Source organism: Emydura macquarii, unplaced genomic scaffold, assembly GCF_026122565.2.
Source record: "Emydura macquarii macquarii isolate MOO-44397 ecotype Brisbane River unplaced genomic scaffold, CSIRO-AGI_Emac_v2 contig_1119, whole genome shotgun sequence".
Taxonomy (NCBI): Eukaryota; Metazoa; Chordata; order Testudines; family Chelidae; genus Emydura; species Emydura macquarii.
The window spans coordinates 19686101-19699814 of NW_027131256.1; the positions used below are offsets into that span (position 1 = coordinate 19686101).

The 13714-nt window shown below is 37.5% G+C and overlaps 1 protein-coding gene across 1 annotated transcript in view; it reads left to right on the plus strand.

The window, feature by feature from the left end:
* EPHA6 (EPH receptor A6) overlaps positions 1–3505 on the plus strand; it is a 709227-nt gene extending 705722 nt beyond the window's left edge. Inside the window, exons 16-17 of the mRNA XM_067546257.1 lie at positions 955–1104; positions 2561–3505. Coding sequence (XP_067402358.1) covers positions 955–1104; positions 2561–2675 — 265 coding nt within the window. The 3' untranslated portion in view covers positions 2676–3505. The remainder of the gene's footprint in view (positions 1–954; positions 1105–2560) is intronic.
* The last annotated feature ends 10209 nt before the right edge of the window (positions 3506–13714 follow it).

Genomic DNA, 13714 nt, shown 5'->3' on the forward strand with positions numbered 1-13714 from the left:
CAGGCACTTCTGTGACAATCATGAGTGGTCGGTGCACCAGAAGTTAGGTCCTCCAGAACATCTTCCAACAGTACAGGGTCTCTCACTCAGATCTTTCCACAATGAAGGAGAACAAGGGTCACCACCTCTGGACCTGGGGGATAGGGCAGCAGTCCAGAGCTTCTTTCCAGGCCTTTCTCCTCCTGTGGACAGAGAGACTGTTCTTTGTGTTCCTTCCCTTTCCCATGCTCTGCAGGGTACTTTAGAAAGTGGGAGAAAGCCAGGATAATCCTCATAGCCCCAGCCTGGCTGAGACAGACATTGGACTTCCACAACCTCTCTATAACCCTGCCAATCATTCTTCATCTGATTCCCAGATTCCTGGGATGTGGCAGGGTGGCTTCACCCTTTATACCCTCACGGAACACACAGGGAGAGGAAAGGCATGTGCACTACCATAGTGGGTACTGCTGACTAGAAAATTGTCCTATGCATGCACATTGGGTGTGCACTCATCCACTGTGGAATATGTATACAGAATTCACATCTCAAAGAACATCAATCACTGTAAAGGTAATTAATCTCTTTTTCTGTGGAGATACACCCTATATGGAAAATAGTAATAATGTGGATAGGTCTGTTTCTGAGCTTCTTGTGCAGGTAAAACTCCTGTGGAATTCCAGTTATTTCCGTAAGAGTAGCATTAAAAAGGAATTTTGGATGCTAAAATACAACTGAACAATTTTTAGAGAATGGGCCAGAATCAAATTGCTAGATCTGAATTTTTCTGAAACTTTAGAGAACTTCAGTTCAGGATCTGAACTTTGCAGCATGGGCGCATCTCTTATTTCTTTCTAGTATTAGTAGACCTAGTCTAGTCAACTTTTTAATACAAAAATATCTCTACAAAAGTAAACCAGGCTTTACTTTTTATACTTATTACTTCTTACAAGCTTTTGTATTTTGTTTCTGTAGAATGCCAGATTCACCTGGTGAAGTTCCCGAATATCCTTTGTTTGTTTCAGTCATTGATTGGCTAGACTCAATAAAAATGGGTCAGTATAAAAATAACTTCATGGCAGCAGGTTTCACAACTTTGGATGTGGTTTCAAGAATGAGTATTGAGTAAGTATGCAAACTATTATTGGTACAGTGGATAAATTGCAGTTGCTGAAATGCAATAATGATAGAGCCAAGTACCTAAGATGTATGGAACAAAAGTATATTTTCACTTTGCTAGTACAGTTAATAAAAGGAAAAATAAACTTTCAACCAAAATATAGAAAGGAAGGATGACGTGGTGATTAAGGGACTTAGAAGACCTGGTTTCAAAGCCTGGCTGTGCTCCCTACTTTTTGCATGACCACTGAATTCAGTGGGACTATTCACATGCATAAACGTTTTGCTGGATAGGGGCCTTCATCTGCTCTCATTGAACCAATGGTTAAATGTACTTTGCTGCAAACAGGAACAGGCCCAGACTGTGTACGCTAATTGTATTTTTACTTTGTTGTGTTCAGTGCCAAGCACACTGCTGACACTGTTCTTGATCCTGCTCCACTGAAGTTAATTGAAGTTTTGTTATTGATTTCAGTGGGAGCAGGATCAGTGAATAACAAGTGACTGTTGCTATTTGGTATCTAATTTGACATTTTGCCACACACTGTGGCACATTTTGAATGTGAAGAGAGCTATATAATACTAAATAATATAATATTTGTTTCCTGAAAGTTGTATTGGACGTCACATTTTTAAAAAAATGCTGTTCTTGCCTTAGAAGATTGACATGAACCACATAAATTACTCTTTTGTCATGTTTAACATTTGGTTGAGCCAATTCAGAGCTTGTCTATTGTGCGGGGTTTTTATTGTCACCAGATCATAGTTAACTTTACTGTCAGTTTTTAATTGTTAGCATCCACTAGCTCTTTTCATTTGTCATTAAAGGGTCAAGTACTGACCCATCATCCACAGTGCTGAATGCAGTGAAATTGTTGGGAGGTTCTACAGTGAAGGAGCAGGATGCTAGGGCCTTGTTCAGGGCTGAGCTTCCTGGTGTTCCCTTTGCATCAGCCTGTTGCAGAAGTAGGTGAGGCAAAGGTGGACTGGGAGAGCAGCATGACCAGAGCTGATGATTTGCTACGATGTAGATATGCATCTACATTGTTGGTACTCTCTCTTCCCTACCCGTAAGCAGCAAAAGGGCAGCAGCACCCACAGCAGTGAACATGATGGGTGGGAAGGATTTCTTCCTTTCTCCAACCCTGTGGAGGTCCCTTTTTTCTGCCTGCTTCTCAAGCTTGTTTCCAGGGGTTGAGAGAAGGATTTGACCCTTAAGGATCCAGCAAAAAAGCTATGTCCTAGCTATGGAGATGTGATTTTTCTAAATGGCTGCCTATAAAAATACAGAATAGGCGGGTGCATCTTTGAACGCCTGAAAAATTGAGGCATTTTTGCATATTCCAATCAAGCCATTGAACAGTTCTGATGAAGAACCACATTAGGTGGTGAGCAATAGGTGGAATTAGAATCCTTTCTGTGGCTGTATTTTGATGACTTTTAACCTTTCTTTATCTCACAGTGACATTAGGAGAATTGGAGTTGTACTCATTGGACACCAGAGAAGAATAGTGAGCAGTTTACAGACTTTGCGATTACACATGATGCACATACACGAGAAAGGATTTCATGTATGAAAGTACTAGAAGCAACTGTGTTTTGTGCCTCAGCATTTCTAAAATGGAAGATATTCTCATTCCTCCCTTGTGTTCCTCCCAACTTCAAGAACTGCCGTTCAGTCTCCCGTTCAGACTATACACACATACTTTTATGTTAATGCTTCCAACGTGGAATTTTTAATCACACTGCTTAGTTCGTCCGTCAGTTATCTGCCAATAAAATCCTGGCGCACTGCAAGACTGTTGCTACACCCTGATGAATAACTCAGCATGGATGTGTAACTTTGTATAACAGTATTTGGGAAACTTTCATGGACTTCTTTGAAAGTAATAGCCTATTTGGCCTGGTGTGGCTTCCTTATTGATGTATGTAGAGTTTGATGGTAGATCAAAAAGTAATTGACTTTTTCATGTTTTGTGATCATGTAGCTTCCAATATCAAATGTGCAATCAAAAAAAAATTGACATAAATATTTATTTTATCTCTTAATTAAATCCAGATGGATGGGTCGTATTGTTACCTTACTTTGTAATAGTCTTAAATGCTGGTAAGCTGGTGCCTGAAAATGTTAGAATTCTTTGCAGAACTGACCAATGATTTCATGTAGTGAATTCTTGTTGTGTGTGACTAACTGGGGTGGGGATTAGAAAGAATTGAACTTTAAATCTTCCTGAGGCCCTGGGTTTAAATGTATTTGTATAAGCACCCTAACATTCTTTTATGCTTTATATTTTAGAGTTGGTTGCAAGATTGGTTCATTATTAGATTTTTTTCACCATTTTTCATCCTTTTTTAATACTAAATATTTGCCTCTACCATATGGTGAGTAACCCTTGAAAAGGCTGTTGTTGTAACAATTCTTAAGCCACACAGAATAGACAGTTGTCAACTATACTGCACACTGCAGCCATATAGACTTCACAGAGCTTTCTGCTCCAAAACCACAGGCCTCTAACTACTGCAGTTAAAGGAGAATCTCCATTAGTTTAGTAGTTTTAGAGCTTATATAATTTCTGTGGGCCAGCCATTAGAGGGATGATGAAATCGCTCATATTTGAGCAGGTCTGCCATACCATCCACTAGAGATCAGTGGAACAAACGCAAACTAATCAGTACTGTAAGTTACACTGTGCAAGAGTGCAGCATTAGTTACTACATTATATGTAGGCAGAGAGAAAGGCATAGGACAGCAGTGTAATAATATGTTGCCTTGAGTCTACTTTTATATGTTTGCTTTTAGAAATAAAAAGCAGACTATAATGAAATGGAGTTCTAGTTATTAACCAGCTTGTCTTGATTTAGTACAAACATTTAACTGACATCTAAGATAATTATCTTTAAAACTAGAACTCTTTAATAGCCATATTTACATGCAAGAAAATGGATGCAAAGGCCTAACACAATATTTGTACCTCTATAAGACTTAAAGCTTTCATGCTTTATTCAGATGATTTACATTGATATGCTGAGCTACATTTTCAAAACTTTGCATGGGATATGCGCTACTGTGAACCAGGAAATAAGCGCATGTCTGTATGCTCCGAAAGCCACATACAGATTTACATGCATGTCACATGTAAACTGGGTGCAGATGTTTGTGTTAATTTGTATACCTTTTTTTAAAATTATGTGGAGCTACAATATATTTGAGTATTCTTAATTTTCAGTTAAAAAGTGCATTTGGGCAATCAGTAAAATGTATGTGTATTACAAATTTACCAGAATAACTAATCATAATATTTATTGCTTAATTTGCAACTTTAAAAGCATACTTCTGGACAGTGGGACAAAAGCTACAGTTGTATATGGAAGGCAGAGCAGGAAGAGCAGGAGAAGATTCAGGAAGTTTTATCCTTCTAATTAGTTTCACAGCGTAAGACACACTGGGTTTGATTCACTGCTGTCACTCCACTTTTATGCTGGTGTGACTTCACTGATTTCAACAGAGTAATAGTGGTGAATCAGGTGCATTTTTTGGTTTTGTTTTTCTGAAGTTCTAATAGAGGAACAGATTTCCTAAAGACATAGGGATTCACTGGTATCCATGAATGCTAATTTTCTGAATGTGTTTTAAAAACTTAGACCCCAGTCCTACAAACAAATACAAGAGTAACTTTATGCACATGAGAAGCCCCATTGAACTTGACAGGACTACACATGTGAGTGTTTCCAGAATCAAGGGCTCTTGATCGAACAAACCAGCTTTAGTTCTTCTCTCTGAGGCAGTCTCTTGTAAATTTCTGCCCAAATTCCACATTTTAATTTATTTTTTGTTAAGAAGGGTTCTCCTATGGAACGAAAAGCTTATCTTTTTTTCCATGTTGTAAGTTGTTTTTAGAATAAGAACTTCAGATTCAAATCGAAATGTTGATTTTCCTTTACTGCTTTGCTTTTCCCTTTTGCCTGTCATTGCTTGCATCTCCACCAAGGTGCCATTTGGGGTAGGGGCCTTTGCAAGCAGCTTTTTAAATACGTTAATGAGGAATGGGAGTCAAGTACTTATTAAGGGGATCTCAAAAATTACTCAAAATTAATCCAAACCATATGGGTACATCCTTGTGCTCATATGCATGTTTGTTCATTTTTGGAAGTATGGGTGCAAAGCTGCATGTTATATAGACACTAACCTGGATACGTCTCATGGAAATTAATTTCCAGATTTATCACACTTTTGAAAATATATTTTCAATAGAACAAATATAATAACAATATTAAAACATTTATTAATCAAATATATTTTTATAAAAACAAGAGTTTAAGTAACCAGGGAAGGAGTGAAAGGGGATTCTTTTGTTGAGGACATGTATTTAAGAAAAAACAACATAAGAATTCTCTCCTAGAGTTTGTGGGTTTCTATGGATGGTTGTTGTTGTTGTTGTTGTTGTGCTGCATAACTCTTTCTTAATAATGATCTTGATCAAACTTGCATTTCCCCAGCCTTAGAAACTGCATTTTTACTCTTGCTCAAACATGATGGCAATGTTTCAGCATACAAATGAAATGCCATGAGGTTTGGAGTTTTTAAACATGCTGATGTTGTCTTTTCAAATGTGTACATTTCTGTGCAGGCTACAAATGTATGCACAAAATTACCAGTAGCTTCCATTAAAATGGATGACTGTTTCTCCAGATGAAAATTAGGTGCTCTTAGTGTATGCAGCTAACATTTAAACTGATTTACTAGGCTATTCTTAAAAATCTAACTCACAGTGCATACTATTCAGTAACCAAAACTGTTGAAAATGCACAGAATAAAGAGTGTGAGAGAGACAAATGCAAAAACGTATATTAAAATGTGGGCATAGGAATAATTTACTAAACAGGTGAAGTCTGCACATATATTCTTCTCACTGATTTTATTGTCATTCATCTAGAATTAAATGCATCCATCTGCTTAATGGACCACACGGGTTCTTTGCACCATTTAAGCCTTCAAAATAGGGTTGAAGTGAGACTTACGTGGTGTACAGCTCTTGTGCTGATCCTTTGCAAAGGGATGAATTTCAACCTTAGTCAATAATACTGATAACAGTTTACTTAAAATGAGGTAACTACAGAAGCCAGGGTCTGTAATATATTCTGTCCCTGGGATTCTTGCACACAACAGGTAACACTAGAGTTATTGTGAAGACGAGGGGTTCTCATGAGATAAAAGGAAGGAAATTGAGGAGAAATGGGTTTAAATTTGTCCTAATGAACAAAGTTGCCTCTGTTTTGTTTTCCTTCAACATAAGTTATACATGGTCAGTAGCAGCTCAAATGTAGGATTCAGTCACGAGTATTATGTTTATTCGAGGCCATCAACTGGGACTTTATGACAAAATACGGAGATTTTCAACATAAAATGATCCTTTAATTAAAAATAGTAGGATTCAAACATAAATTCAAAATGCATGCATTATGATCATATTTGTTGCTTTACCTAACTCATGACTCTAACTCACCTTGGAATACCCCCTGCACAGACCAGGGAAAAACAGGTATCAATTGAGCTCCCTACACATGCTTTATGCTATCAGGGGATTCTCTTCTGACACAGAAATCCCTAGGTCTCCTTTTATGGCAATTTTAAGTCCCATTTAAGTCCCCTATAACAGAAAGAAAACACCTGCCCAAAAGACATACTCCCATAGGTCCTCAGATTACAGATCAGGCTACACAGGGCACAGTATGGCTATAAAAAGTGTGTGCATGTCTTATAATAGTTGAGATTTTCAAAGACTACTAGTTTAATTATACAACTCTTGTTAAAACTAATGGAACTTGGGTGGCTAAATCCCCCAGTCAGCTTTGAAAATTTCAGCTAGTGTTTTATATATCTATATAGTTCCTGGCTTCTTATCTGAAAACGTACACCCCAAAACAAATATTGAGAGCAATACAGAAGAGTGGTTCTCAAACTGTGGTTTATGGAGAGCTGGCTGGTCACATGATACTGCTCCTTCTCCTAATTCCGGTCACTAAATCACATTAAAAACATTGAACACTGTCCTAATGATGCTCTTCCATGTGAATAATCGCTATACTTGTTGTAGGGATTTCAAGTGATCATGAATGGGAGGGGAGGTATTCTTCAGCCAATCTCTCAATTAAGATGTGGTCCATATTGTAAAATAAAGGTTGAGATCCCCTGAGATCCCCTGAGCCCAAGCTGCATATACAGTATAAATTGTTCTCTTTTAAATATCATCTTATAGGATCTCATCTCCCCAGCCCCCAGATAATTTAAAGGAAAATCTCAAGGAAATGGGACTTTCCAGATTTTTTAAATAAGATGTATTCAACTTCAGAAAAGATAATAGACAAAAGTTTATTGTGGAGATAACATTTGGTTTAAAAAATACTAAACACTATGAGATTATAAATTCCATTTTCTTATTTTATGTTAAATAATATGACGGCAGTTCACGTAAGAGTATCTCTCGTTTTCTTTAAGATGTTCTGTGACAATCTCTCTCAATTTTCCCTTGTTGCAAGAGATTTCTCAACTGTTCCTCTGTTCCACAAAGCTCTGTTCTATTTTCCCTGTATAATTAACTGAGATCAGAGATGCCAAATCATGAATCTGAGAATATGGAAAACTTTATATTAAAGAAACCAATCCCAAAATCAATTCAAGCTTTCTCCTTTACTATTTTTGTTGTGTCCCTAATTTGTGATCTATGTCCCACATTTAGGCAATGTCAGGGTAGGTGTTTCTCAGAAAAGTTTTGTACTAAGTTGCTAAACAAGGCCCCAAATCTGCAAACACTTGAGCACACGATTTGAATAGGACAACTCACATGATTAAAGTTAGGCATAGATTTAAAGTGTTTGCAGGATTGAGGCTTTAATAAAGTAGGTGTAAAGCAACATTAGATTATGTTAATTTTATGTTTTTTTCTTTTAACTTCAATACCATAATTTGTTTACCTGAGTAGAGGGCTAATCAATATATTGGCATTCTTACAAAATCTTCTGATTAGATCTTTCTTTAATATGTCAGAAGATTTTGTTCAGTTCTTGACTATATTTATTTAGGGAATTCCATGTGTTTCTGTAAATATTCTCCTCTTAGATGCACAGCAGGAAGTTAGTTAATTCTACAAATTTATTAATAAAAAAAATTTATGCATACAACAAGGCCGCTTCATTAGTGGTGATTCAGTGAGAAATGCCTACGGCTAGCATGTAGAGAGATCAAACCAAAACCCTAGATCCACTCAAACTCTTAAACTTCGGAAAAGTTCAGAACTACATTTAAACGTGACCTGTATAGTGGCTGGGCCCTATAGAGTATAATGAACTATGCCTGAACCCTGGATCTGACTACCTTCAAATTTTGGGATATTCCAACCTGCAATCCAAATTTTGGGATGATGGTTGTGAATTATGAAGACTGTGTGCTTTAAATCAGCTGAGGTGAAGTAATATTTTCACAAAATGATCACAGTAAGATGACTTGATGTTTTAGTACGCTGGCTATTAAGAAAAAAAATCTATTTGCTGGTTCTCCAGAATCCAGTCTATGACAATACTAGGAACCGTCATTATATCATAGACTTTCCAGTAGCCCTGATCCAAAGTCCATTTCAATCCGTGAAAATATGTCAGTTGACTGAACTGGGCTCTTGATCAGGCCTTTAAAACTAGAGACTTGCTGTCAGAAAAGGAAGAGATACGCTACCTGAATAGTGGTGGAGAGAGGGTACTGAGCATACCCACTACTAATACTAGCTCAGAGAGTGCTGGAAGCTACCTTATGATTGCTTTCTGCATGACAGAGCTGAGTTTTGGTGGGGCAGGAATGGTCTCTGTACTATCTCTGTACTAATGGTAAATGTACCTACCTGAAGTGGGCTACCATAATTTAGTCCGTAATAAGTACTGTTAAAGAAAACCTCAAGTACTGTACTGCATACAGTAGTACATCTAGAAATTCCATAACGATATCTCCTCAGAAATAATATCCACAAGTTAATTTATGCATTTTAACTTGGAATAAAATCACTCCCAAATAAACAGAATCTCCCAACCCAATGCAAACGCAAATGTTTGTATAGTATCTCCCTAAGGTGACCCACACCATAATAACCTATGACCTATCTTTCTTAGTATTCCTTACTGGTAATTTTCCTCTTTGTAGGAGTTTATGTTTCCTCTATGTATCTTAGAGATCCTTGCAAAGACTCCGAAAAAAACACTCTTAAAGCACTGTGCCCAAAATAATGTGACAGGTTTAAAATCATTTAGCATTATTTTAATGCCAGTTAATGAAGGATACTATTACAAATAAAGAGAAAATAAAAATGTTTCTCCTAGGAGTTCTCTTTATCGGAATCCTGATTCAAGTCCATATTTCATTGGGATCTCCTTGTTTTGAAAACTCCTTAAGACAGACACCTGTCATCCATTTGTAGAACTTACGACAAGATGCCTTTCCTGCTTTTCCCCCCCAAAAAGGGAGTTAAGTTTGAACCATAAACATTTCATTTAAAGCTATAGATTATTTTAGGGCTGTTTCTTCTTCCACCTTTTACAGCGATGCTTATCATGGAAGACTCCAATGAAGTTACTACCACAGGGATGAATGTAGTCCTGAGTTGTTAGCTAAGGCTTCATTCCTGCTCCTGTTGAAGTCAATGTCAAGACCCCCGGTTACTTTGGTGGCACAGAATACATCATGGACATTACTACTGTGATTAAAAACCTATAAAACCCTGAAAAATGTGGCCTGATTCTGACAGGTGCTGTGCATCTGCAACTCCTATTGACTTCATTAAGACTAAATGACACTCTGCACATCTGAAGATCATACGTGTAGTTTGCAGAAGCACAAAACTACTTTGCAAACACTCCAATGCAGTAGAAAAAAAGATCTTAAAAAGGTCTTATAATGCTGAAAATCTGGATGTGAGCCTACATTTACTAATTGGCAATGGATTATCTTCTAGTAAAGCAACTTTAATTTGGTAAAAGTTAGCAATAATTCTGCCTCACCAAATTTTGTCTTCAAGATTATTTTAAAAATATGCTATTTTCATTTAGAGAAAACATGCATGAAACATAATTGTTACCCTCAAAAGTTAAGTTTTGATTTTGACATGAAAGGTAGTGGTCTTTCTAGTTGTGCTTTGTATGTTTTCTCAGGATAGCCTCTAATTCTATGTATTGGGCTTTAAACATGTATGAATTAAAAGGGGTTTTTAATCTTTGTCTTTTGCTGTGAAATTAGGTTGTACACAATTAAATATGACATCATAGTTTGCTGTTCTAGCATAGCCATAAAACGTATTTACGTGTGTATATATAAATATATATATGATGACAGACACTTTAGACAATATATAAACAGCCATGTCAAAACTTAAAAGATAGATGGCTTCTCAAGTTGCAGTATAATCAGACTTGAAAAATATTTTACAAGTAAACAGTGGGCTCAGCACAAATCTTATATCTTTATCAATATTCTGAAAACCATCTCTTTATAAAAATCCCAGCTAACACTTTGTTTTTGCATTGCATACTTTCTCTTTACTGTGATGTATTTGACTATTGACAACTACCTGTATCTAAATCACCTTTCTTCCCATACAAAAGTGGCCCACGGGTCTTGTACCTTTAAGTTATGCCATTCAGTAATTCTGAACATTGAACAATGTGCCTGTGTCATACTGCAAACAACAAGTAAGAGCCAACATTTCTGAGCGACAGAACATTTCACAGATGGCATAGTTATTTTCCTCTTGGGACTGCCTCACCATTTAAAATTACCTTTCTTCATGTAATATGCCTCCCACACACGTTCCAAATGCATTTTGGTTTCTCTCAAGTTATAACAGTGTTGTAAGAATAATTGTGAAATAGAAAGTTTAAAATACTGAGCTTCAATTCCAGGGAGAATGTGGGAACCTACCTATTTACATCAGAGGTGAAGTAGTTCATATTTACTTGACGGTGGTATTATTATTTTCCTTTTTTAAAATCTACTGTTATGAAGATATGATGTTCATGTAAATTTTCATGTGCTGGCATGCCTACAAAGTTAATAGTGTAATAGACTGCTCAGCTCTCAAAACTAGGGCGTTTTTAAAGTGAATTGCATTACATATGCCATTTATTTGCAGAAAGAATCTGGGATTTGGCAAAGCTACCTGCTGAGCAACATAATAAGAGTTTTGTACAAAGTACAAGTTATTGATTATTATTGTATTTTATTTTTCTATGATTTCCTAAGAGGCATTATCAGGTCTTACAGATGGGGTAAGCCTGTTTATTAAGATATTTATTAGCAAATAAAAGTTAAAGTACTGGTGGTTATTTCTGAGTTGATAATTTTTGTTTTACCTGAATTTATGCATATGATAAACAGTAAAACTTGTATGTGACCAGGCAAAAAATCAGTTGCTTACCACAGAGTGGTGTACTAATCAAGGTGGATCTCATTGTATTCTAATTTTGGGGATACTTTACGTGGTCTTTTACAGCAAGAGGGTTCCTAATCTGTGTGGACTCTTGTATGCCCGTCACTGTAGATTGTGTTTTCTGATAAATGTCTTCATGAAATGCACATGCAGTTGATAACATTAAAGAACTATACACACTGTGATAATCCCCAAATTGCAGAAGTCAGCAAGATATGATCTCATCTATATAACAGCACTGTCTCCTGCAAAAGAAACACTATCTTAATTAGAACAGTTTTTAAGTTTGCTATTAAAGCTCTGTATTGTTCAGTTTCCATAAACAGGGTCTCTGAGCATTGGTCTTCACTGAAATGAAATGGCAGTAGAGACTTGACTTTCCAGTAGCACATAGTGGCAGGTTTCTAACAGATGTTAGTTATTATTGATTTATTATTCACATAATGCCACAACTATACATTATGCTTTACAACAGGAAAAAAGTGCTAAATAGAATACTCAATTTCTGCCTCAAAAAGTTTAAAATCTAAAAGTGTAAGCAGCCTTTTTCTTCATAATGCCTTAAATTCAGTACAAAACTAAACCGATAGACATGTGGTTAAGAGAAGTGGAATGCTGATTTATGGAGTTAAAACCTGTAGCCCATACTTGGGAAAAGTTTCCTCAGTAAGGACTGTAAAATTTGGCCTATACAGGGCATAAAGTGTAAAGAGAGTTTTGCATTTAGTTCTGACTGTAGTGGGGCCTTTGGTCATAATTATCACTTCAGTGAGTTCAGGAATCTAGGTCCAGTTCTTGTTACTGACTAACTTTAATGTGAAAAACAGGAAACAAAACTTTTCTTTTACACTGAGACTTATCCCACATGCTAAGTAACTTCCATGCTGTTGCCAACTCTTGCCGTTTATCATGAGACTCATAACAATCGGTGTCTTTCTTAAAGCCTTAGTTTCTTGAGTTGAGTGATTATGGGAGAACCTCAGCTTTCAAAGAAAAAAGAGACTTTTAGGCACTACTGTAATTCAAATAAAAATAATTTCCTTCTGTTTGCAGTGTCTAGCATAATCAATCTCTCTCCTTTTAGAACTCTACTCACCATAGTATCTAAACACTAAATAGTTTAAGTTTCATCCACTATTATGTTCTACAGCTTGTCTGCTTGAGGTACCATCATTCCCCACTGCTGGGCTCTCTGCACTAGGCTCTCTACTGATGACACAATTCAACTCAAAGTTTCTCCTCTTATATTCAAAGCACTCCCTTATAGCACTATCTGTGAGCCTGCTGTTCCTTCTCCAACCATGAGATTCCACGACAGCTGTGTTCCACTGGAACCATGGACATTTTTGACTAGGGAGGTGAAGGTGAGTGTGGGAGAGACTTTCACAAGTATCTGATTTAAACTATGGAACTCATTCCCACAATAGATTAAAAGTGACCACAGCCCATGTCATGTTCAGAGATGCAGAACTCATGTCATTGATTTAGCTTTCCGTTAGTAATGGCCAAATACCCACAACAGATCCTATAACTAATCAAACCATTTTTCTTGCAGGCCAGGAAAGGGGGAGGGAAGGGGAATGGGTGTGTGTGCAGGTGCGCTGCTTTTAAATATCTGAAAGATGGTCGCATATTACAGCTATACTAACTGAGCAGCTAGATTTACTGCTCTATTGATCCCCAATTTAGCCTCTCTGTGTAATCTTGGGTAAATCCCACTGCCTCTCTGTGCCTCGGTTTCCATAATAATGATAGGCCTAAAATACATCCTAATGCCCCAAATCAGGCAAGGAGTGGAAGATATAATGGCACATTGAGCCCTATATAAAGTCCGAGATAGGGGGACAAACCCAGGTTTGGGTGGCGGATGCAAGTGTCCTCCTTGCATGACCTGTGCCTCAGGAGCAGCTCACGTGATGACCCAGAGCTGGGAGATGCTGCGGCAGGACCGAGTCCTTCTGGGCTGCCGCTGGGCTCAGGGGGGCGCTTCTTCCTACGTCTCGCAAAGTTCTCAATCAGCTGAGTCGGGGCGTGTGGGCGGGGGCTTGGGGGGAGGGGGCGGGGCTTTCGGATGGGAGGGGTGGGGATTGGAGGAGGATGGAAGTAGCGGTGCTCGCTGGAGGCGGGGTTGGTGGAGGAGCGGGGTCAGGTCC